Below are 26,648 nucleotides of genomic sequence, written 5' to 3' on the forward strand. Positions count from 1 at the left end.
AGCAGTGGTACGCACGGAATAGTTATTACAGCTTAAAATAACCGATAAAAAAGTATACTTGTTTGATTTTCATTCATATTTTTCATATCATTAATCTAAAACTAAAGTTTTACAACTTTATATTTTTAACTTAATTTGATATTTAAAATAAAAATATATTATTATATATAGTTATAATATGTGATATATATTGAAAAAAATTAGTCACTTATTAATGATAACACTTTAAATGTATATGTTTAGATTTAATTTTTTTTCTTTTTATTTAAAATTAAAATTGTTTTAAAAGCACTTCATAAACTTCACATATCAACTGAAATATCAACACGTATTAAGAAGGGACTTCTAAAATGAAACTGGTTTTCATTTGAACAAAATAACCTATTAATTTGGCCACTTGGCCGTTAATGTTATTTCTTCTTTCTTATATTATTTTTAATTTTTATAAAAATCTTTTTACAGATTACTGGGCCTCACTGAGATAACTCTCGCGGAGGCTCAGAATGTATTATCAAGCAATATATATTTTTTTAGGACCGTTGGGGTAAGTTAAGGTCAATACGAGGAAAACGTGTAAGAATGTAAGTGATGTCTACCAGTGTTCGACTAAAGTTGAGTTTTTTAAATTTGAAATAAATAATATTTTTTATACTTTTTTTGGTTTAAATCAACTACAAAATTCAAAACAAAATTAATACTTATCGTACAACAATATTTTTATCTATACCTATAACAATGTCATGGCATTGGTGACTGATAAATGATAAGAAAATTCACAACATACACATTATTCCAAATTTAATCAAAAATTCATATTGTGTAAACATTTTTAAATCTAAAGTTCCGTTTCAAAATATTTATTTTTTTTTTAAAAGTAATACTGTACTATTCTATATTCGTTGTACTTATATAATAATTTATTATCTATACTTCTCTGTATTATCCTATCAATATGTTATTTGTCATTTTAAACGTTTAGAAAATCGAATGGTTTAAAAAAAGATTTAAAGTTATAAGTTGGAAACGCAACAACCCTGTGAAGACGCGTGCTACACGCAAGCAGTTCGCAGAAAAACGCCACTTGGTTGGGCAAAGTTTGACGAACGTAAAAAGACTTCGCTGGTGATGGAAGCCTGACTTGTTTGACAAATTTATAATTGATGACAGTTTGACATCATATTATGCGTAAAACTATGCCGAAACAAATTTAAATATGTCCATTGTGAATTATATATTTATATTGGCATCTCCAGTTGTTGAAATACAAGCAATAACTGCGAAATATACTGTAAAAATAAGCGATAAATATATATTATATAACTTAATCAATAGAGCGGAATAATACAGTTATTGTTTACGTTCAGGCGTGGATTTATGGGGGCTTTTTATGAGTGCTCGAACACCAGTTATCACTTTAGCCACAATGTAAAAAATTACAAAACTATTAGTTTATACAAAAATAATTGGAATTTTCGCCGTCGTCTACAGTCAGTTGTCATACTTGCGTATTAATGTTCTTATTATTTATACAAAAATTATATTTTCTTGAAAGTAAAGGTATATTTGTTTTATGTACCATAATTTTTAAAATAATTGTTAAAATTAATTATGTTTTATAATTAAATAATTGTAAAAGTAATATTATCGTTGAAAAACAAAAGTATAAGTTCATTTTAATAAACATATTTTGAAATTTGTTGAAAATTTCGTCTTATTACTATTATTTATATTTTATTAAATAATTATTTGTTTTTATTATAATGGATGAAAATTGTCTCGATAAATATACATATAATTTTATTTAATAGAGAATATTTTAGAAAATAATATTCATAATAAATATAATATAATTTGTTATATTATAATATTGTCTTGGTATCTAAGAAATTATAGTTAAATGTAGATAATTTAAAGTAGGCTATATAGGTAAGCAAGTAAAAAAATTTGTTAGCTGTTATCTGTTCGTTACAAAAGAAATTTAAATATAATATATCAAGGCATTTAAATTCAATACTCTTCTTGATTGGCATCCCTTATTTATAATTTCTAGATTCATGCCTGCTTTCGTTCAAATAAATATAATATTCGTACAACGTTGTATTAAAATATTGTAAAGCGGCGGATGTGATATCATTTTTATACAATGGCCATATTAACTCTCCGTATTTATAATTAGATCATATCCAGTTTAAAGTCCCTCTTCATCATCTCAGATATCTCGCTTTTTTATATCCCATCTCATAACTCCGATTTCACAAAAAACTCACCCCTATCTGTAGCCAACAGCCATGTCCCTATGCAATAATTATTATACTGACTTAGATTTTTTTTCTAATCCATTAAATATGATAAACGAAGCATCACTTGAAGTTTTGAACAACTTTATGGGGTTTTTTTTTTTTTATAATCTTACCATTTAATTGTCTGTTATTACTTTAATTATAAGTAAATTATTTAATGTTGTTGCCTTTTTCTTTTTAATATACTGTTATAATATGCATATTTGGTTTATTTTATTATTTTTATTATGTTTTTTACGAGCAATTCTCGTTGTCAAATTAAGTTTTAAGTTAACATTTCTTTTTCTTTTTTAAACATTAAATTTACAAGTTCGTTAAAAAGAGAAAAGTAATATAACTTGGTTAAAAATCAGTTAAGTTTTTGAAAATTATACCTTTTTAAAGTAATATAATAAAAAAAAATGTGTTATCATAAAATATATCACTGCAAGTACTTTTACAAGTCAATACTTTAATCGATGATGAAATTCAACAAAATAACTAAATTATATTAATGTTTTTTCTTTCACCAATAGTCTATCAACGTCCTCGTGTAACTGTTTCCGAAGTAATGATAAAATTGTTAATTTAATTTTTAATTTTTAATAATTAAATTCATTATTAGAAATTATAATATAATTAATCACACACTAAATATTATATAATTAATAATACGTATTAAACATTTATGTAATTATTTTATTTTACCATTAATAGAAAGTAGTATAGTATCTATTATATCAATACTAGAAGTAAAATAATATGACCATTCACTGAACTTTAAAATATAAAATAATTTTTACAAGACAAAATAAATTTTAAACAATATATGGATTTAAAATTTTGAAAAATTGCCAAATTCTACATTAAAACTAATAAACTCATAAGTTATTGCATATTATTGTAAGTTATGATGATTTTAATAAAAAAAAAAGAAAAATTATGGAAAAAAATATTCGTTAAAATATAGGTTACATCTAAAAAAAAATAAACTTCTCAATACTGTAATTAGACGTCACTTGCTTTAACCCCAACATTGTGACATATATAAGTACATAATTATTTATTACAGCCGATAACAGACTAAAATCAAACGACGACATTCTGCAGCTAAAATCGTCATTAACCATTTATTTTAAGTTTGGATATTTTTAATTTTTTTTGTTTTTATTTACTTGCAACGTTAATAATAAATTTATATTACAATGAAATAATATCTATTACCTTTAAGCACGCTTGTAACGATAATAGGTAGTTTATAGATATATACCTAAATCTATTATATATTTGTTGTTTATCTGTGCATTATGAAAATCGTGTTACATTATAAATCTTATCAAATTATGCCAATTACCCGAAAACAAAAAACAAATTTTTGTACGAATTTTCATTTTATTCAAGTTTAAAAATTCTAACTGAATAAATAATAATGCACTGCAAAAACGAACATATTTCATACTTATAAATTATAATGTTACATTATTTTTTTGATTTGTATAAATGACAGAAGGTACTCACAGACTCATACATGTTTTATGTTATTTTAGGCATACACCACTTCTTTAGTGTATGGGCGTATGTATTATTCTAAATTTTTAAAATATATACACATCAGTCATCATTAATGCACAAATGCACGGTAAGAAAAATTACAAGCTTGTCAAAAAGTTATTTGAATACAAAAATTACATTTTTATTGAATAACATATTAATATCACGGAACATTTTTCGTATCAAAGTTTAGTAATCTATTTTAAGTCTTAAATCTTTTCTCAAAACTTTTACTTATATTTGTATGCAATATAAAAATAAAAATATAAATACCGTGGAAATTATAGGTATTAGATTAAAAATAAGAAAATATTCGTTTTTATTAAAAGTCATTTTGAAAAAGATTGTCTTGAATTAGATTTATGTTGGTAGAAAATGATTTTTTTTACTTTGAATACATACACGTATTATATTATGTTACAACTTAAAAAAAATATATAATTTTACAGTTTATTTTGACATTAAACTCCAAAGTCTAAAATTATTGATTATATCAATATCATAAATAATATCCGTAATATCTATTATTGAGGTTGAGTTTATAGTTAAAATTTAACACCAACACTTAAATTTTTTTTTTATTATTGCGCTTATTTTATTGATTTGTATTTTTTCGACTACATGATTATAGTGAACGTAATTAGTCCTTATATCTTTCTATACAGTTATATAAGTTTAATTTACCCGAATATTTGTATTGTATATTTTTTGGTGGTTTTTAAATACCTAATAATAATAATAATGAATATTTATTTTAGCAGTTAGAAATTATTTACATAATATTAATATTTCAAGGTTACACTGTAACGTTTATTATTAAGGATGTTTCATTATTTTGGTAGACGTGTCTCGAAAAAAAAATAAGTAAATAAATAAATATTAATAATAAAGGTACATATTGCATAGTTATGATGACAAACATAATAATAATAATCATAACTACATATTATATTAATAGTTGTTAAGATTGAAATAATGCAACTCCATCGTCATAGACGATTATGAAATTTCTGTTTACACATCTGTTGACGACAAATAGAAAATTATTTTATATAATTGTGTACTGGTTACCCGATTGCATATTTGTGTTGGCACCGTTTTATTAAATCATCTATAAATATTCTATCACGTATTATAAAATCCATTTCTATGTACAAAGTAGTGTTATTAAAAAATATATTTCGAGTATTGCTGTTGTAATTTGACAACTACAAACATACCTATTTGTTATATAAATTTATGAAAAACTAAGGGCTGAAAACATATACAATAAACTGAATAAACATATAATAGACTATAAAGTATATACATCTCAAAGACGATACTTAATAATCAAAAAACTATACTTTGTAATCTTTTCTGTGAGATGATATTTAAATCGAATGTTGTAAGATATTGGATGAATACTAATAAAAAATAAGTAATAATATATCTGCGTAAAACATTAATGACTAGTATTACTTTAAAAAAACAAGATTCGCCTTACAAAGAAAGTACACAAGATTTTTTCAATCACTTCCTTTTTACATTTTTTTTAATTTTAATGGGAACCGACGTTTTCAATGTACTTGATTCAAATTCGTTAATTTTTAATTATTATTTGAAAGTTTTTATTGTTAAAATTGTACAAAAGAATGGTCATTACACAAACGCTAATGCAATCATATAAACTATTAAATTAATTAAATTCCATTAAATTCGTTGTTCACAAAAACTTAAATCAAAATATTGTAAATGACGACATTTTTAATTAAAATTTTTTGTCAATCCCGAGTCAAGTCACTGGTACCGTCTATGTATAACACTTGATAACAGACTGTGTGTGCATAATCGGTAAAACGCTAACCAGTTCAATATAATAGCGATAATCAAACAAACATAACGGTTTAATTTAAAATTCTTTTCATATTTGGATCGATATTTATGTGTAAAAAAAAAAATTCAATTTACACTCGTGTTCAGTCAACAATGTCCACAGACGTAAAAATAAATTAATATTAACTAGAATTCAATCATATATTTAAAACGAAGACCGTTGCAATAAAAAAGTCAAAACAATAAATAAAATAACGATCTTGTTTCAATAAAACGTTATTGAATTTTGTATGTATTGATCGCCGAAGTTATACTTACGCAGCGTAAGTTACGCTCTACATTTCTATTGCGTTATCTCGTGTCAGATGCAAATGTTGTGAAATTGTGTACGAAAGGGACTAAACTAGATATCAATATTATTGTAAATCATAATTGTATTTACCTATGTATATGATGTACATTGTACTCGTTAGCGTGTTTATCTTAAACAACGATTCGGACGTATTCGAGACTTGTATTTTAGAGCCTAACCTAACGGAAGGGTTGTTCTTTTCTCGTTTCCACCTCCTCGAAATTGACACATTCCGCTTTCAAAATTAACTGTTAAATAAACCGTTGAATCATGTATACGCTGAACTAAATTCAACAATAGCGACCGGAAACGATAATAATAATATTGTCAGCATGCATGTAAAATATCGATCCGTATCCTGGTAAATTTATGTCGGCTTGTAAAATAATGATTATGTGTACAACACTTATTTAAAGTTTGTTTGATAAATTATGAATAGGTAACTCCCATTTTAGTAAAAAACTTGAATAATTAAAAATTCACAAGATTTTCTTTGGACAACCTATAATAAAAAATGACCCTCAAGATAGTTTCAACTATAGTTTGACACAAACTAGTGGATACTAATCCAGTTTCCGAATAAATTGATTTCTTTATTTTGTTGGGTGTCACCGGTTTCCGCTAAAAATGAACTTTCCGTTTTCCGTCAAATTAGATAAAACGTCATTTATTTTTCCGTCAATTATAAATTACATAGGATTTTAAAGTTTGGAAACCCCTGAAAGTTGATATTTAATAATATTCTTTTTTATAGTAAAGATAATATTATTTTACCTATTAAAAAAATGACCAGAACAAAACATATTATATAACTATGAACGTACTCGTTTAAACGAATACCACGAAATGAGTCTTTTGTAAAATAAAATGTATTACTCAACACTAATTAGGTACTAATTATAATAAATAATAAATATAAAACATGTAATTCCATTGTTCTGATAACAATATATCATTGCACCTTTATTCATTGGCTGCATTTTTTATTTCAACCCCATTTAGTATAATGGTTTGATATCAGTTTTACGAACTCGTATCTACTTATTTCATCTTTTTGGTATTTTAAATTCATAATTTTTCATTTCGTTTATGATTATCAATAATATTTTTTCTCGGTGTTTTACATTCATTAATATTTTTTAAAGGGACATACACGTTCGTTTGAATGTTTTCTATAAGTTCAGTTATCAATGGCACCTACTATATGCGGTATTCATTTATAAAAATTGTCTTTGAATACAAAGTGAAATGATTCACACGCGTTCGTTGTCTTAGTCAAACTTGCTGATAATGTAGCCCATAGTGCAAGCACGGCACTAGAATTTTTTCCAGGGAGGGGCAGAGTGGGGCAATTATTTTTTTTACATGGGCTATAGTTTTACCAGCGATCCATGGGATTATTTAAATAAAATATAAATATTTTCGTATCATATAACATAACATAATATAGCTATTAGCTATATAGTACAAACTTTTGAATTGTTAAAAATGTTGTAAGAATAAGGTCAAATATTTTTTAATGTACATTATGTAAGAAAATGTTTAATCACAGACCTTCAACATTTCAATCAAACACGTATTAAATCATTAGGGGGCACTAAGAATTTAGGAATTTACTCTAAAATATGGAGAAATCATGTCATACATTATTTAACTACACACAACCTGAGAAGCAAATATTAAATTTACAATAATTTAATAAAGTTATTTGTATTTTTGCAGCATTAAAATAATACCTAATAATAATAATAATAATAATATAAATAACAATATTATTAAAATATATTAATAATAATACGTATTTAATATCAATGTTATAAAATATTATTAAACATTATTTTTTCTTACTGAATTTATCTATAATTTCATTGCCATTTATTTCTTGTAATAATACATGTTTTATTGACAGCAACAATAAGGACGATGATTTGTTTTGTATAAGAGTTGACTTTTGCCAATTTTTTACACGCTTCAATACTGAAAACGATCTTTCATCCACGCACGATGTTCCAAAGTCTCATTGTAGTAATAGTTGATTTCTTTTTATTTAAAATGTCAAGATTGTCAATTTTATTTGTATAAATTAAATTTCTTTCATTTGAAACAATCACGATTGAGGGTTTTATAAATGTATACATTGATCCAGATTGTTTTCTAAGAAATAGATCTTTTTTTCTATTTTTCTTTTTTCGCACTCATTCTCTACGTTATTTTATATCAATCTATCATCTTAGTTTAACGTTTATAATAATAATAATATGAACAAAGACAATTTTCACTTTAAATACGAAAGTTTTATTGTCAAGTTATGAATTCAATTCATCAATAGGCAGTGGTGTATATAGGGGGGTTTAAGGCCCCCCCTGTAATGTATGGTTGGTATGGGCATTGATTTTGATTGTATAATTAATTGGAATTTAAGAATGGAAATTTTTTTTAACCTCCCTCCCCCTTGAAATTAATTTATATATACGCCACTGTCAATTAGTAACCAATTATTTGAAATCATATTAATATTTATCCGAGAATCTAATTTCTCTAATTATCACATAAGTCGTTAAAGTCTTTGTACATTTTTTATAATATAATATTCAAGAAAATAATGTTTAATAATACCTGTGTTCTACGAAGCTAAGGTAATATGTAAACGTCCAAGTTTACTGACAGTTCAATGATTGCACAAAAAGTGAAAAGATGTCGGTAGAAAGATAATTATTATTATATTAAATATTATTTGGATTGAGAATAATTATGATATTAATATTTAGGACTAGGATTTATATGTAAATACATATTTTTACTGTGACTTGATAAATTAATTTAGGTAAGTGATAAATTCGTTTCAAGTGGTTTCCAATGAAATTAATTATTAATAATAATACTATTTATACTAATACTACCTAACCTCATTTTTAAAGTATGCTAGACATGTACTCAGGATTTATTGTCCTCCTCATAATTATTTACTAGTACTCGAGCGACAAGCATCTCAAACTAAATTCACTGGCAGATCGTAGGCGTGCTGCTAACCTTAAATTTATTTCAAAATTATTAAACGAGCAGATTGACTCGCCACATTTACTCTCTCTTATTCCTTTAAATGCCCGTTCTCGCATCACTCGTCAACATATCACTTTTAATTTATCTACCTCTTCCACTAATTATGGTTTAAATTAACCACTTTGGTGCTAAATGTTTATTACCAATTATTCTATTTATATACGCATAATACATAAATATAAATTTTTATATTAATAAAATAATTTTTTCAATTAAATTAAATTATTAATGAAAATTTAGTGAGCTTCAGGCACAGTGCATATTTGGTAGTACGGTCCTGTCTGTGAGTTAGATATAAACTGTTATAAAAATAAATACTGGTTTTATTTTATCAATTGTTTGAAGACTGTTTAAAAATAAAAATGTATAAATGTTAACTGCGTAATATAATACATTTCTTTTGATCATTTAAAAATTCTAAACGTTAACCCTTAAAGATCACCTACGTATTATATTATTTTACCATACCAATAAGTTCGTTTAAATCGTTTAAAAAAATTAAGAAAGGTTTTTGATCTATGTACAAATTATTGGTGACGACGACTTTTATAACACACACTTACAAGCTATAATGCAAAATTAATTATTTCTATCGTGTTTTGGTATTTTAATGTTATAAAATAAAAACATGATAAATTATACCATGTTGAATTAAGTTTCAAAATGTTGAATCGGTGTCTGACATTTGAGAGGTATGCGATGTTGACTCAAAGTTACATTGTTGAAATTTACAACGTTTTGTATAATATACTATTGAAATAATTGGTCGGAACTTCAAAATAAATATAATACCTATATTATACAATATACATACTATTATTATTTGTTCCGAATCGATAAGAATAAACATATGCTATAGTTGGTGGTCATTATATTATTATAGTTTAATATTAGATATATATGGAAATATAGTCATAACTATGTTAAACCGATTTTAGTGTTGCATGATACACAAATATACAATAGTGTGCATGTTTTTGCACGCCACTCGACGCCGTTCTATTGCCATTACCGTAACTGTAACAATGTTGATAACACACGCCAAAGTATAGTTACATTTATTGCAATTAAAAAAAAAAAAAAAAAATTATTTTTCATTTGAGTTTTCTGTTTTATCTTTATTAATAGTTATTTTAATCTAGATTTAAAATTCGTTTTTTTGGACGTCGATAGGTTATAATAATATTACCACCATTCTGTGTTCGTTCAAGAATATCTAATCCTACCAAATACTATTTATCGTATATCAAAATTAAGTTTTAAAATATTGAAGTCAAGTGGTCATGTCTTTTCAAGTAAAGCAATTTTGAAATCTCTCGTGTATTATATAGACTGAAAGTATAATGATATAATTTAATTGATTAGTACCATAATTATTTTTCATTTAAATACGTATAATTCATCAGAATTAATATAATACAAATCTTACATCAATGGAATTATAGTATGAGGATTTGAAGGAATTTTAATAAAAAATATTTTAAAATCATGACAAACAATAAGATATAAAAATGAAAACAAATTACAGCCAAAAATAACAAAATAATGCAGTTGACAGAATATCTGTAAACAACAATTAAATAATACTTGTATTAAGACTGACAAAGTATTTTATTTTTCAGTTAAGTACACTATTTTTAAAATGGATGAAAAATAAACACAATAATTAATTATGTCACCGCATTACAGAAATAATACAATTTTAGAAGGAAAATTATAAGATTTTCTAGTAGTTATATTTATTTTAAAGTTTAATGAGTTTTTCGATTTCGGTTCCGAATGTACACTGGTTATAAAGATTAATTTAAATTAAAATATTTAGTAAAAACCACCTATAATATAATAAGCAATTATTATTAAATTAAATTTTTGCATTCAGTACCATAAGAAAGAAACTGAAAGGTCCATGATTTTTAAACAAAGTTAAAAGTTAATTCATAATAATTACACTCAAATAAATAAATGTGACTGACTTATTTTATTTTATTTACGCCAAATGGCAATTTACAAAATATATGTGAAGTACATAAATTATTAATATTTAAGATTTTAGATTGTTATTGAATTTTTACTTAAATATTGGAATAAAGACAAATTTTAGTTAGCTGTACTTGAACTGTTGAAAGATATAATAAACATATTAGACATTAAAATATAAACAGAACATTTTACCTACATTGATAATATCATAAAGAATAAATCTTTAGTAATTTTGTCAATAGGCAGTCAAAACTTCTTAATATTTGCAATTGGATTATGAATCTGAATACTTAAGCATACGCACAATTTTTTGATGTATTGGTATTACAGAATCAAGTATTTTCCCGTTATATATTAAAATACGATTAATAAAAAGTATGCTGTGAATTTGTTTTTTATTCAAAAAAAAAAAAATTAAACGTTACGTGATAAAGAAAAAGAGCCAAAAGATATACTCAAAGCGCTGCAGCACGATTACGCTTTAAAAATTAGGATGATTGCGCCCCTTTTAGCTTTTTACTTGCAAAAACGAAACACGATTGCGCCCCATTAAATATAGCTGTTGGTCCTTTTAACAATTTTCTTTTCTAACTCTTACAGGCTTAGATCAGTAAACAAAAGTAAAGTTGTTGGATTTGTTGAAAATTATTTTATATTATGACATTAATACGCTTAACATATTACTTAATATTAAATACCGGGTTATTACCTATATTATAGATTATAGGATATCGGTTTTGAAAGTTTTATGTCTTTATATGAAATAGAGATATAAGAAATACATGAAATATATTGGAAAAACACAAATGTTTATATAGCTATAATGCCATGTATTATTATTTGTAAGTGGTATATGGGAAATTGTTGAAAAAACAACACTTAAATTCCATGGAATACAATCATATTGCGTTTTTTACATGTAAAAGTATAAAAGGGGTGCTATTTTGTAGAGCGCAATCGTATTACAGCCACTCAAAGCACCAAATGTTCACACAAGGTATATCATTACTGCGTTATCTGTACAATTTATAACTATAGATTTTTTTTTTTTTAATATCTTTAATTCTTATAAAGTTATAAAAATATTGATATTTTTTGGATATGTTTATTTAAGAAATTTTGGAATGTAACAATAAATCAATCACTATTTGTATCGTTTTTGGTCTATAAATACTGCAATTGTTGCGTACCTTGTTTAAATATGTAATGTCTTAAATACGTTTTTTGTGTACTTGTAGGATTCTTTTCAATTCAAAACAGTTGAATTACAGTAATTTCGTAACTATCGGTTAATCAATGATAGTACTATCACGGAATTACGCCATGTAAATATCTTTGGATATAATATTAAATCAAACTATTTTTAAATTTATAATTAATAATTAATTATTGTTTATTTTAGTATATTTGTTAAATTTGCCTATATACAACGCCTTACCAAACGGGTATAATAATAATGCTTATTATAAATTATAATTGCCATCAATGTTACTCCTTAAATATTTATTTTAGCTATTATTTTTAAGTGTTTGTTATCCATTGGTATTAAATACCTTAATAATTGTTTATAATAATAGTTAATAATAATAATTATTAACAGTATTCCACTGGCATACACAAAAAAAAAAAATAATGAGTAATATTTGTAGTGTGATGTACATTATATTATTGTCACGTGTTACTATTAAAATATATATGTACCTCAATCACGAGATGAGAATTATTCAATATGATTATATTATATCATAACTGTTTGTACATTATTATAATGAACATAAAATATTTCTACAATGTACCTATAACAAAATTTTTTTATACCTTTATCGGACTGCAATTTTACAAATCTAATGCTATTATAATTAGGTAATTATCATAATATACGAGACAATTAAAATTAACCAAAAAATAACGATTTATATTTGATATAATACACGAACTTACGTAATACATTTATAAACTCTATAGACATAATTATAGGATATATTAAATACAGCTTTAAAATCGTATTAATGGACGACTAAAAACACCTCATTAAAGTACAAAGTATATAAATGAACTAAAATAACATATTATATGATTTAAAAATGGATTGTACGTTTCATATATTAAAGAAACTACATTATGATTCATTGTTTAAGCGATAAAACGAAGCTTTATTAAATATGGTTATGCATTTAACAATACCATTATTGTATCATTGTTGATATTGACAAATTTTATTTAAACATACAAAATATTTAGGTATATATTTAAAAATGTTCGAACTGTGTAGTAATGCATTTACTATAATACTATATTGTTTGCGTAATTGAATGAGGCAATAATAATATCGCTATGTAATATTATAAATATTATGATATAATTGTTAGCAATTTTTATGATATTTTTTGATTTATCTGGGAATATACTCGATCCTTATAATTATTATATTAATTATTCAAATCTGCGATGGAAGTTTCTCAGTTGAGATACACAAATGTATGATATTTTAAAATAAAGTCACATTATTAATGGATTATATTTTCGATGTTCTGTATTAAAATAATTCTACAAGTGGTACGTAATACTTTGTTGCGTTATTGCGAAATCTATTAAAAATAATATGCTTTTGGTCTATTTTCGTAATCTTAGTTTGAATACATAAACGGTTTTAAAAGTTGTGATGTTATTTGTTTGAATACTTGTGACTTATAGGAATTGAATGGGTTTGGTTAAGTGGTGAGAGTTTTTCTACACAGACTTTCCTTTGCGATATATTTTAATCTTCTTTAAGATTTTATAAAACTATAGATAATTCTTTTCGTAGAAATGTATAAGCACTTCGCAAGAAAACGTGGTCAATGTTAAATAACTGTCACAAATCGTACTTACATGTAAGATGTAACAATACTTAATAAACACAATTTTACCAAATGGATCTTATACGTCTAGCGTTTTATTATTTATGTTTTTTTTTTTTAAAAAAAAAATGAAAGTATAAAAAATATACATTGATGTGTAGATGAAAGACGTGATGATGACGTTAATCCGTGAGAAACAGTGTTGTTTTGTTAATTTATATCCATATCACGGGAGATCATTTTGTACGATGGCGGTGTTAACGACATTTTTATACTTGTATATTGTATAAAATATATAATACCATACCGTTGATAGGGTTTTATTGTTATTATTATTATTCATAGATGTTCCTCGATAAATCGAAAATACGAAATAAATCTGAATAAATCGAATAATTTTGGTAGTTCACCTCGATCCTGTGCTGTCCAATGCAAAATACATATTATTATAGGTACCAATATGATATAATAATACGTCTAGGACCGTTAGGCGCAGTCGTTTCATCGAAATAACATTTGAAAAATAAAATTATCTTTTAAAAAAGTACTTAATACATATAAATATTAGTCGTGTAATCCGAATTGGGTAAAAATTAACAAATATTAAATACGGCGCTATATGGTTTTTAGTATACCTCAGTTCAAGGAAAAGTGGATATTCCGATCATTGCGAATTGGATATATAGTGCTTGGTATATTCTCGAAACTATTCTTTAAACTTTCCGGTTATCTTTTAAAAATAATCTATGTGACTTTAGTCAAAATCCGTCGAGTAGTTGTAGACTCACTATAAACTACAAACATAATAATATGGCCACATTATATTTTGTTGTACATGTGGATAAGCAACAATTTCAATTCAATATTGTTTTATTTTTTTGAAAAAATTGTTAAACGGCAAAACGGGCATTGTCGAACAGGCATCATATTGCTGAGACGTATACGTTAATTCGTTCTCGTCGAAACGTCCCATTCCCTAATATAATAATATAATTATTATTTATTATAATATTATTTACACGGACCAGCCATTATGACTAAAATATTAAGTATTAAAGGTCATTGGATTCGTGAATTTGTTGTGTCCTAGTTCGGTTATAACGTTAAATGATGTGTCGAATGGTATTTTTTCCATCCCCTCTTCTATCATGCCTCCTGACCACCGTTCTGTTCGTTTAACGCGCACATTAAAGTCCTCACACAGTTTACCACTCTTCGAGGTTATAAACTGGTGTGTTTTTTTTGTTATTGGTCACCCTTTAATATATAATAGTGGCAGAGGCCGATAAGCTCTGAAAATCCCCACTCGATGTTTATATATACAGGGTGATCCACCAAGCTTGCTAATTTTTTCCTTTAAATAATCAATTTATTCAAATTATAATTTTGGTAATTTTAAAATACACTACTTGAAAAAACCATATTTTCAATTTTTTTTTATTATTGAAAGTGCAGTCTGCGGTGATATAAACTTATGTTTTTTTAAATGAAAACGAGAGGTTCTCAACAAGGGGATTGTTTACAATAAATTATATAGCGAATTTTTCTGAAATGTTGATGAATTAGAATCAAATTTTAATCAGTTTTTGAAGTATTTAATTTTTTGTATTAACAATAATACCTCCATGATAACGTGTTTGAGAGATGTAGAGGCTATAGTAGTTTGAAAATTGTAGTAATTTATTTTTATGATTTATAAAAATGGCTCAAGTTTAATAAAAACTTAATCTGTTATTATACATATTTTTATGTTTGTAAAAATCATTTTTGAGAACAATAATATTATCTTTAATATTAACATTTTAATAACTGAAAAACTACTAGTTCTAATTTCGAATTGAATTGAATTAAATTAAATTTTGAATGATGAAGTTAAAAAAAAAATGATCTACTAAATAATTTACAAAAAAATAAGAGTGTTCTCATTATAAAATTAGTTGTTTGAATCTCTACATGACATTCCTTAAGTAGAATAAGAAATCTCAAGAATTTGAAAACATAGTCTTTAGGTATATTTAAAATGACAACCAGAATTTTAATAAATTTATTTATTAAATGACGGGATGTGAGGAGCATACTTTGTGAATCACCCTGTATATAATATACGTGTCGTGGTTTATGATCACCGGGCTACTTTACTGCACACATATGTCGACATGTACTATATAATTGCTCGGTCGGCTACTCCACGTATGTGTATTTTGACAGTGGTTTTACGAGCAGGACTCCTCGCCAACGTGCACGTGGTGGTCACAGAACGGTCGACCGCGATAACGACCGCAATAAAAGTCGTTTCGGCATTTCGACGCAACGACGAGTCTGGACAAAACCACCGATTCATCTTTTACCGCCTTTTAAGCTTTTTTCCCCTATGACTTTTTTACTAACATATACCATGCAATATACATGTTATTTACTTGAACGATATAATAAAGAAACGTGACATCCGACGGCCTGATTATTGTACCTAGTCGAAAAACACGATATTCGATTGCGACCGTTAGGCGTGATGCGCGATCTCATGACAGGAAATTGATAGCTCAGCAAGGGACAACATCATAATGGTGCAATTATCTACGTAGTTTTAACTGTCACCATTTATTTGCATCCGGCGGACTGTTAAATTCTTATGAATATTCAAAATTACCACCACTGATAATCTTTCCAAACAAACAAAACTATATAAGACCATTCGGCAATAATAACAATATTGTAATCGTAATAAATAATAATAATAATTGTAACAACCCATATCTGCAGTCCTAATATTAAATAAATTTAGTAGGTAATGATTAAATCTTTAAAAGGTGTGTTATAATATGGAAATCAAGATAAATGCCATTTTGTAATATTACCAATTACCAACACCTATGGCGACAAATAAGATTAAAGTTAAACGCTTAGTCAAAATATTGTCTATAAATTATTTTATTATTTTATTTACGAAATTTACTATGGTGGTATTTATGTTTGTATTTATTTAAGTATACTTTCACGTCCTGACCGTCCTATAGCTATTGTTGCCGTTTGTTCAACCGTTTGCCCTGTAGAGGTGACCGATGGATTAACACAAATTAGCACGAGTTTTCAATGGTACAACTCGGTTTCCTGTTATGTTAGTGGCTACTACGCTATTTTTTTTTTTTTACTTAGCTTCGCGCCGCTAACCGTTGCGCTGGATAGGTATTTAAAATACAAATTGTTTACTACGAAGAATTTAGCCGGTTGCATCGGGCAAATTAGCGCTTTCCAGGGAAATTGTTAGCGAAATTATTGACAAGTTCGTTAGTGTACAACGAGTGTAACTAAAATCATCTGATAAATTAAAACGTAATTTGTAATGTAAAATTATTATGTATTCCTGATAAAACTTGTGTAGTAATTACGGGATAAATAATTCAGAAATATAATAAAACATGAGGTGATTTATACTTTGAATGGCATGGCAGGGGGTCTGCCGCCTACTTACAGATTTCCCAGGGTGCCATAGTTTGCTCGTTTGGTCGCGAGTCAGTCTGAAATATATATTTTTGAAACAGTTCACGATCATCGCCGACGTTTAAATGTAAAACAACAGTAAAAGTTGCTCGAAATCGTATAGGGGGGGGGGGGTAAAATAAGTAGTTTAGATTTATATTTATAGTTGTATTCCCCCAGGTGACATTTCGACTATGTTGTAGTATATTTGATATAATTATGTGCCATATTTGTCATAGATTAGAGAACAGATTTTAATGTAATAAAATAACCAAATTGTTTTAAATAAAATCAAATCAAGTAATAATTTATTGGTTAACAAATAATAAAGAACAATTTAAAAAATAAACATATAAATATAGCTTAGAAAAAAAAGTACCTATGCATTTATCGCTTATCTAATTATTGAAACAACGTAAAGTTGCATATTCTCCGTTATTTAAAAATGTTGAGTGGAAACTATGCAACATAATATTTTAGTACTGTTTAAAAAAAGATTCCATATCTATTGATGTATGCCCCCATACTTCATATAAGCTAGGTACATCATCAACGTCCAATAATTCTTTGGAATTTAGTTTTTGGTGTATCTCTAATTATTTTGTAACTCAAGTTTTTTTTCGGAATTTTCCTTAGTAAATTTCCTGTGTAACCTTGTGTTTCTTTAACAATGCATAGTATCATTCGACAAGGTCATACTTCAGGTTTCCAGATGTCTTATAATATTAACAAAAAAATAATATTTGCAGCAATGCAAGTTAAATTATTTTTGAAATTAACATTTTCATCGAATTATTAGCCATTTAGATAATGTAGAATATTTTTGTCGTCGTTAAAAATTAACCAAAAAATTGGAATAAATCGAAAATTACTAACATATTTACTTACTCACCAAATATGTAAAAATATGTAAACAAAAATTGGTCATATTTCAATTAGAACGATCTAAACTATACATATTTTTAATCAGATAAAAAAATTGTTCATAATAATAAATACATTTTTACAATGGAATCCGTTCTCTAGTCATAATTTTATTACTTCACTAAACCACAGGAAATTGTTAAATCCGGCGACGATATGATAATGTACCATAGTTGGTGTCTATAATATATGAAATGTGGTTTTGTATTTTTTGATAACCAATAGCGAAACAGCAAATAATTGTTATTGACTGTTTTACGGTATGCAGTGAATTTGTATCCATTTGTTTTTTTCTTTAATTTGTACATTGAAGGTTATGACGTGTTCTTCCTGACTACGATTTGTTCGAACGAAACGGACGGATATTGAAGAAATCCGTTTTAAGGTTTTGAGGTTTAGTTATAAAAAATGTATTTGGACCTTTAATCTATATACTATATAATAAGAAAATTCACTGTCTATTCAATAACTATTTTAATACACACACATATAAGTTTATATATTTTTTATTTTCGAAAAAAAAATGCTTTTACCTAAATATTTAGTTTTTTTAAAATTATATGAGTATTGTTATGAAAATTACTTATTGATTGTTTCCATTAGTTTATTGTGTGTTTATTTTTTAAGGAAATATGAGTAAACCATCATTTATTATTCGAGGTAAGCGCATAATATGTTATTTATACATACTGGGCGCCAATATATTATTTAACCTTAATAATAATGTAATTAAGTACATTATTATTATAAACGTGCAGCCGTGCAGGAATTGTCAGTATCTTGTGACTAATTATGTTTTGAATTCCTTAGCTGCAGTTATTATATATTGGAATTTAATGTATATTGTATATCATAATATATTACTAAAATATAAAAATAAATTGGAAAAGCCATTGGTTAAAGTTAAATTTAGCTTTAAAGACCTTGAGGGTGGTTTCTAGTAGAAAATTTTAGATATAATAACTAGGTCAAAAGTAAAAAATTCCTGAGCTTTCGAAATAATCGGAGGAACAGAACAGAAAAATCACTATGCCTATGGCATCGAGTGTACCTCGTCAATGAAAGGTAAAATACATATATTTTACTTATTATTATGTATAAGACTTTAGAATATAGTGTAAAATTGTAGCCTCCCTCTTTATACAATTCAGGGTGAAGCTGTCTTATCCCTTGAAACCTCTTTGATCACATATATTATGAATAAGTGTTATAGTAAAATATATGATTTCAAATAACACGGATTACACGACATCTATTTTATGGGTATTGGAAAAAAAATCACCGCACGATATTTTTGTGTACTTAAATTGTCTATCCAAAACGCCGCGTGTTTTTAATTTTATGAAACAACACAAAAATTAAAATCAATATCAGTAGATAAAAGAGAGATATGAAAAAAACGTATGTATTATCCATTCAGTAAATATGTAGTGTATATGCTTTAAGTAGTTATATACATAAATTATGAAATATCTTTAAAAATAGAGACTGACACACCATCTCCGCTAAGAACCGTTTTTGTATACTCAATTTACGAGTTTCTTTAAAAATATTATAAATACATAAGTATAATAATTAATATAATATATCTCGTTTATCCATTGAACCCACAACGAGAGAGTATAAGTACCTATATTATTATACGTAAAATTGTTTTAATCTCTTAACAATAGACTTAAACATTATTAAAATAATGGCGATAATCATTTACGACGGTAAGCAACTTTATAAATGTCTCGAACTAAATTATTGGCTTAGAACTCTTAAGTTGAACTATTTGTTTGTCGAGTGTTTATTAGGAAGTTATTCTTTTGTTTAACTTTATCTTATAATTAATATGGAACAAATAAGATGCGCTTCGTTTTATACCACGCCCTAAGCACTTTAGGCTAAAATAAATATTAACAAGATATTATCATTAAATATGCAATTCCCATATTAAGTTTCAACGGATTTTAAATGTAGTCATCATGATGTATATCAGTTAGTACAAGTTAGATACGAGTTAGTATCATTTTATTATGTTTTATTTTTTAATTAACTGAGTTATGTTTGTGCCAACACGATGCACATAAAACTTTCAAATTGACCTAGCTGATTATTTTTTCATTAGAACAATTTACGACTTAAAGGCTATGATGTAAATCGTTACATACTCGTAATAAGCTATTTATAAAATATTTCTACATAATACATTATATTTTTCTTTAAAAGTTTACATTATTATTATACAATGTACCTATTGTTTATATCATAATATATAATATGATGTAATTTTCTATAATCACATAATAAAACATATCCCCGGCAAATTCACATCGCATTGTTGATTAGTTGCTTTGCGTTTGACACTAGCTCCGAGAGCAACTGAAATCATTAGTGTCCACGTTTCAAATTTTTGATGATGTCTGGAGTTATAGAATGTTTATTAATGTTTATGTAGTTCCGCTAATAGGTACTCTTGGCCATTTCGTCAAGGCTGTATATACTGCTATATTATTGCTTTGACGTAGGGAGTATTGCAAAAAATATTTTTAAACGTATTTTAAAGTCTACTCAAATACGTCGAAAAATGAATTAGAATATTTGTCGAATAATTTTTATTATTATTTTGTAAGTTTGTTAATCAACGAAGCATAGCAACATAGTATATTATGCTAATAATTTGTATTTATTGTACTTTAGAAAACATGAATTATTTTCAAAGATATTTTCCATCATGTTGTTTTTTTTTTTTTCATGGCCGTTCCATCCACACTGAATAAAACTATTATTGGAGTAGTAAATAATGTTTTTCTAACTGAATTTTTCGAAAAAAAGAAACTAAAAGTATTTAAAATGCCGTCGAAAATATTTCATGTTGAAATTATTTAAAAAAAATATTCAATACTTTTACTCAAACACATCACAACACTGGACGTGGGCACGCTTATTTGACACTTGATTTGTAGAAGGTTATACTATTCAAAAAGACCCCTACACCTGACACCATATTATATAATGAAAAGTCAAAAGTTTATGACTGAAAAAACTTTATTTATGAAAACACATAACGAAAACCACACGTGAAAAAGTATAATATCTACAGGCCACGAGATAGATTAGAAATATCAAGTAACAACGTTAACATTTTAAAATTTTTCATTTTAATAATACAACAAAAGATAAATTATATATGTTTTTATATTTTAAAATACTGTGTATTTTATGCCTACAGTATATACAAATATTTTGAATAATATATTTCTATAATTTTTGTCGATGTATATGTAAATTAGGTTTAAAAATTTGACAATAGTTATAAAATTGCACAACTTATATGTTTTTGTATCTCCCTAAGATTTCGATTGGCAGAAACTGAAAGGTTTGTTATGTATATTGTATTTATTAAAACTTAAAAGGTATATATGTATTGGACAATGCAAATTTTGTTTTAATATTCAAATAATAGTCCATTCTATGAACGGCCATCTCTTTTAGATTCCATTTTAGACATTATTTACAATTATTATTACATTTACAAATTAATTTATATATATATATCTATATATAATGGTCGTTGAATGTATTTATTAGTTTTGTATTTTGATGGACTAAAAGTCACAAAATTGAATTCTCATCACATAAGGCAAATAAATAATAGAAAAAACAATACGATTGTTACTATATTGAGAGACGTTTAGAATTCACATATAATCATATTATGCCTATACGCGTACCTTACTTGGTATTAAATGTTATGTGTTTAACTAATAATATAATAGTACACTATAATAGTATACTATAATATTGTTATACAATTTGGATATTAGTTTGTTTAAGGTAAAATAATATAACGATATTATACTATATAATTGACGTTTTTAAAGTTTAAAAAATAAAATGTTTTTCTAAATTAATAATGATTTAATGTATGTAAATATTATGTAATTGAACAAAATCTAAATGAAATACAACCGTACGATTAATTATTTTGTCGTTTTAAGTTTTTTTTAATGTTTATGATTTATTTATTATTGCCCATAATCAATAATAATAATAATAATAATAATAAATTTAAATAATGATAAATGGCATACAATTACATAAGCGTTAGACACATAAAGGTAGAAACATTGTTTAAATTATAATTGCATTACATAACAGTTAGAACATATTTTCCCTTTAATTGTATATGGTTTATATCTATTAGATACTTTGTTTCTATTTCATAAGTAAATATATGCTTACTGACTACATTGTGTAATATTAATAATAATTATTATAATTATGTAATAGTATAATGTATAACAGTAAAAATAGTTAAAATTATTGATATCATAATATTATATGAACTGTACATTAATTTAATTTTAAATACAAAATGGGTTGAGCCTAGCAATACTATGATACAAACTTAGGCATATGATTAATAGTAGTAGGCGGAGATACTAAAATATATTATATTTAAATGTATAGAATATGCACGCGAGTTTGGAAATGTCCTTATAAAATTGATGTGTAATAGACAATAGAAATCACGTGAGGTTGGTTAGCCTAGGTATGACGAGTGAGTGGTTTTAAATTTAAATTAAGTTTTCGCATCAAAACAAATTAAGTTGCCAATACTTCTGATCGATAATCGACTTAAAACGCTTTAAAACTTTGAATTTCCTATATTATAGTTTCTTTAAACCCAATATATTTTTCAGTAAATTTTTATTTATCGGATCTACGAATCAAATTTATACTATCACATGACTTAATAAGACATCGTGTTATATTTCAAAAACCTATTTCGATTAATTGGCTAGTATTATATTGTAAATGTATTATACTATAATAGCCAATAGGTATATAATAATAATATGATTTCTTACACAAATTAAATATATTTTTATATTAACATAATAGGCAAAAAAATATTCATTAAATTTATACGTAGTGGTTATTACGTGTTTATGGTTAAATAATTATTTGAATTACTAATATTATTAATACGTGAAAATAGTATACGTACGGCAATCGAGAATCTTATGAAATAGTAGTTTTGAATTCAATTATACAACGAAAAAGCGTCTTTTACATGCATGTAAATATATATTATGTAACACCCGTATGTCAAGAACAGTCTTTTCAATGTTCGAAATATAAGATAATAATATTATGATATGTTATTTTGCGATTAATAGTATAATATCAGTTAGTATGTAGTTTATAGTTTGTACCAATATGTTTTGTTTAAATAATATTATGTTTATTAACTAACGAGTAAATACGATAATATGAATATTGTGCTGTTCAAATGAAATGAAATCTGAACGAATAATACAATTTTAATTTGTAGTTTAGTAATTATTTTATGTTTATATGTTTATTATATTGTACTTAATATATTTTAGTAAAAATAATATATCGTAGTCTTCATATTAAATTGTCGATACTTCGAATTATTATTAAGTTATAGAGTTGTGTGTGTTATTAAGTGGGGCTCTAATTTATTTAAATATAATATCTCGGTGTCATCCACCTTTCGATTTTCCTGTTTTCAGTTCCCAGAACGTCAAGATAATTTATTTATACTTTTCAAAAGGTCATGTTCCCTACTAAGATTAACTCTTCTCATCATTTTCACCTTTTACAATATTTGGTTTCATTACTTTTGTTATTTATTTTATTCTTAGTAGAAGCTGATGTATAGTTAATAAACTAATTTATTCGTAATATACTATGAAAATATGTTAATTTATGGGTAACATCAACTTATTTTCAAACAAATAATGACTGGAAAATTTGTATACAAGTAAAATCATATATAATTCTGAAAATATATAATACATTTAAATCATTTAATATTACATTTCTATGACTAAATTCAAAAACTATACTAATAAATTTTCATCGCATAAACATTTTTAAGAATTTTCTTTCTAAAAAGAATCTGAGACAAAAATACATCATTGAAAAATCTGGAAACGTGGTAGGTAACACTATTTTTTTTAACGATTGTATTTATGAAACATTATGAAACCGTTGAACAAGTCACGTGTTGTATATTGAATACTCTCCATTGCAATCCTCCTAAGTGCTTTTATGTGAACAGAAGTCGGAAGAACGACGCTGCTGATGAAATAGGGGAGAAATCTGTGTTCTGAAATTATTCAAAAGCCAGTATATTATAATGAAGGGTTAGGGGTTGTTCTCATTTTTATTCGTGAAATGCACGTTAATTGATGTGGTATAAAATATAAAAGAAAACACATTTGTTAAATTTTAGTCATCGTTTTAAAATACGAATTCATAATATATTTGAATCGCGCTGCATTAAATTAAAGTCTGTCACAACTCATATACAGTATACTCTTTTATGCGCATTCGCCATTTGTCTTCAATAATTTATCACTGTTTTTGTAAAATAGTAAAACATGCTGTATATTTTTTATATCAACGGTATTTCGTTACTATTTTTGTCAAATAATTTTGAATTTACTTATTATTACTATTATTATTATTTTTATTAACCATTCAGAAATATTATAATATAATATTGTCCTGAGTATCTAATAATATATTACATACAACTGTAAACAAAATTTATTTAAGAAAATGTATCATAATATTACTATACTAGACATAATATGTTCCATAGTATTAGTCATACCTTCAAAATAGTATTCATTCATTAAAAATAACTAAATAAATTACTGTTATTTAATAGTATGTATTAAATAACCAAAAAATCAAGTTCTGTTAATAAATAACTGATTAAGTTAAGTGCATACCTATAATATAATATGAGTAATATTTTTTATTATATAATAACGTTTGCAATATTAAATATTCCTTTATAATTATATAGATTACATTATAGAATATAATATTTACTTAAAACACGACGAATTTTATTCCATTCTGCTGGATTGTCCGCCACGCGAACCAAAAATTCCAAAAGATCATCATCCACCACTGGTGCGGGTAACTGTGAACAAAATAAAATAATATATTTTTTGTTATAGTGAAATTTACTATTAAAAATGATTAAACTTATGCTTAAGTACTTTAAAATGATTTTATTTTCTATCAGTATTACACATACTTAAAGCGGGATAAAACATAATAATAATAAAAGAAAATACTATAGAGCCATTGTGAAAAGGAATTTAAAAATTATTTTTTACATTTATTATCGAAATTGCGAGATATTATTCAAGTAAGCTTATGAATAGTATTTTCGTACGATAAATCTAAATCTATTAGTTTATAAATACTGTTGTCTAGTCCATTGGTCCTACTTGTACTGCCGTACTGGTATTCTCAATTTAACGAACTTTGAAGTATTTTGATAATGACGCTTAACAAAAAGTAAGAGTTTCATAAAATTATAAATGATTTCCAACACTTGTAAGTGATTTAATATTTATAAATTAAAAAACTTCGTTCTTTATTAATACGTTTTTATCATAATTTCATAAAATTATAAATCAAATGCTTAAAACAACATTTTTCAACTATAAGTAGATACAATTACGTAATCTTCTATTGTATTATGTTAATATGTTTTGATCATTATTTATATTTTATACTAAAATGTTGTTTTATTGTGTTCATTTGATAACATTACTTAAACTTCAATGAAAAACATCAAAGTATATTCACTTTCAACAAAAAAGGGTTTTTGCCATTTTCGGCGAAACAATAATATTATTTTGGTTATTGATCATAATTTTAAATTAAATTTAGTTTTTCAAATGAATTATATAACTAAAAAGGGTTGTAGTAACTGAATTTTGTATTTTAAATAATTAAATTTTTATGTATTAAAATACGATTAAAATTAAATGCTATTCATCTGATGGAACAAAAATAAGTAAATGTGTGTTGACATAAATTATTGTATAATATATTTTATTTCACATTATTTTTTATGATTAATAACTACTGTATAATACTGTATATTCTATAATTAAATAAATATTATCATGCAACTCAGAGCACCCATTTTAAACAAAATTTAAAATATTAAATCAATTTATTAATTTATGAGTTTAGTATCAATAAAATATTATTTTATGCGGTGTTATATAAATTATTATTATATACACACGCGTGTCTATAGTAAGGCTAGATGACAATATTTATTATATGTAATCTCAGTGAGATGAATTCTGATTACAATTTTTTAAAAGGATTTTCGAAAGTCGTAAAAAAACATAAATTATTATAAAAATAATAGTAAAAAATAAATAAATAACCGCTTAAAATAAACAGTCGTTTTATATCACGTATCATAAATTTGTCGACCAGGTGAAATAGTTCCGAGAGCCCAAAAAATATGAAGAGGGTATTATTTATACATCCTCCCATCATCTCAACCGAAGAGTTATCGTGCAG

The 26,648-nt window shown here is 25.4% G+C and overlaps 1 protein-coding gene across 1 annotated transcript in view; it reads right to left on the reverse strand.

Moving 5' to 3' along the window:
- LOC132927413 (uncharacterized) overlaps window positions 1–26,648 on the reverse strand; it is a 389,955-nt gene that overhangs the window by 13,081 nt on the left and 350,226 nt on the right. Inside the window, exon 5 of the mRNA XM_060991934.1 lies at window positions 25,143–25,236. Coding sequence (XP_060847917.1) covers window positions 25,143–25,236 — 94 coding nt within the window. The remainder of the gene's footprint in view (window positions 1–25,142; window positions 25,237–26,648) is intronic.

This window comes from Rhopalosiphum padi, chromosome 3 (genome assembly GCF_020882245.1).
Source record: "Rhopalosiphum padi isolate XX-2018 chromosome 3, ASM2088224v1, whole genome shotgun sequence".
Taxonomy (NCBI): Eukaryota; Metazoa; Arthropoda; class Insecta; order Hemiptera; family Aphididae; genus Rhopalosiphum; species Rhopalosiphum padi.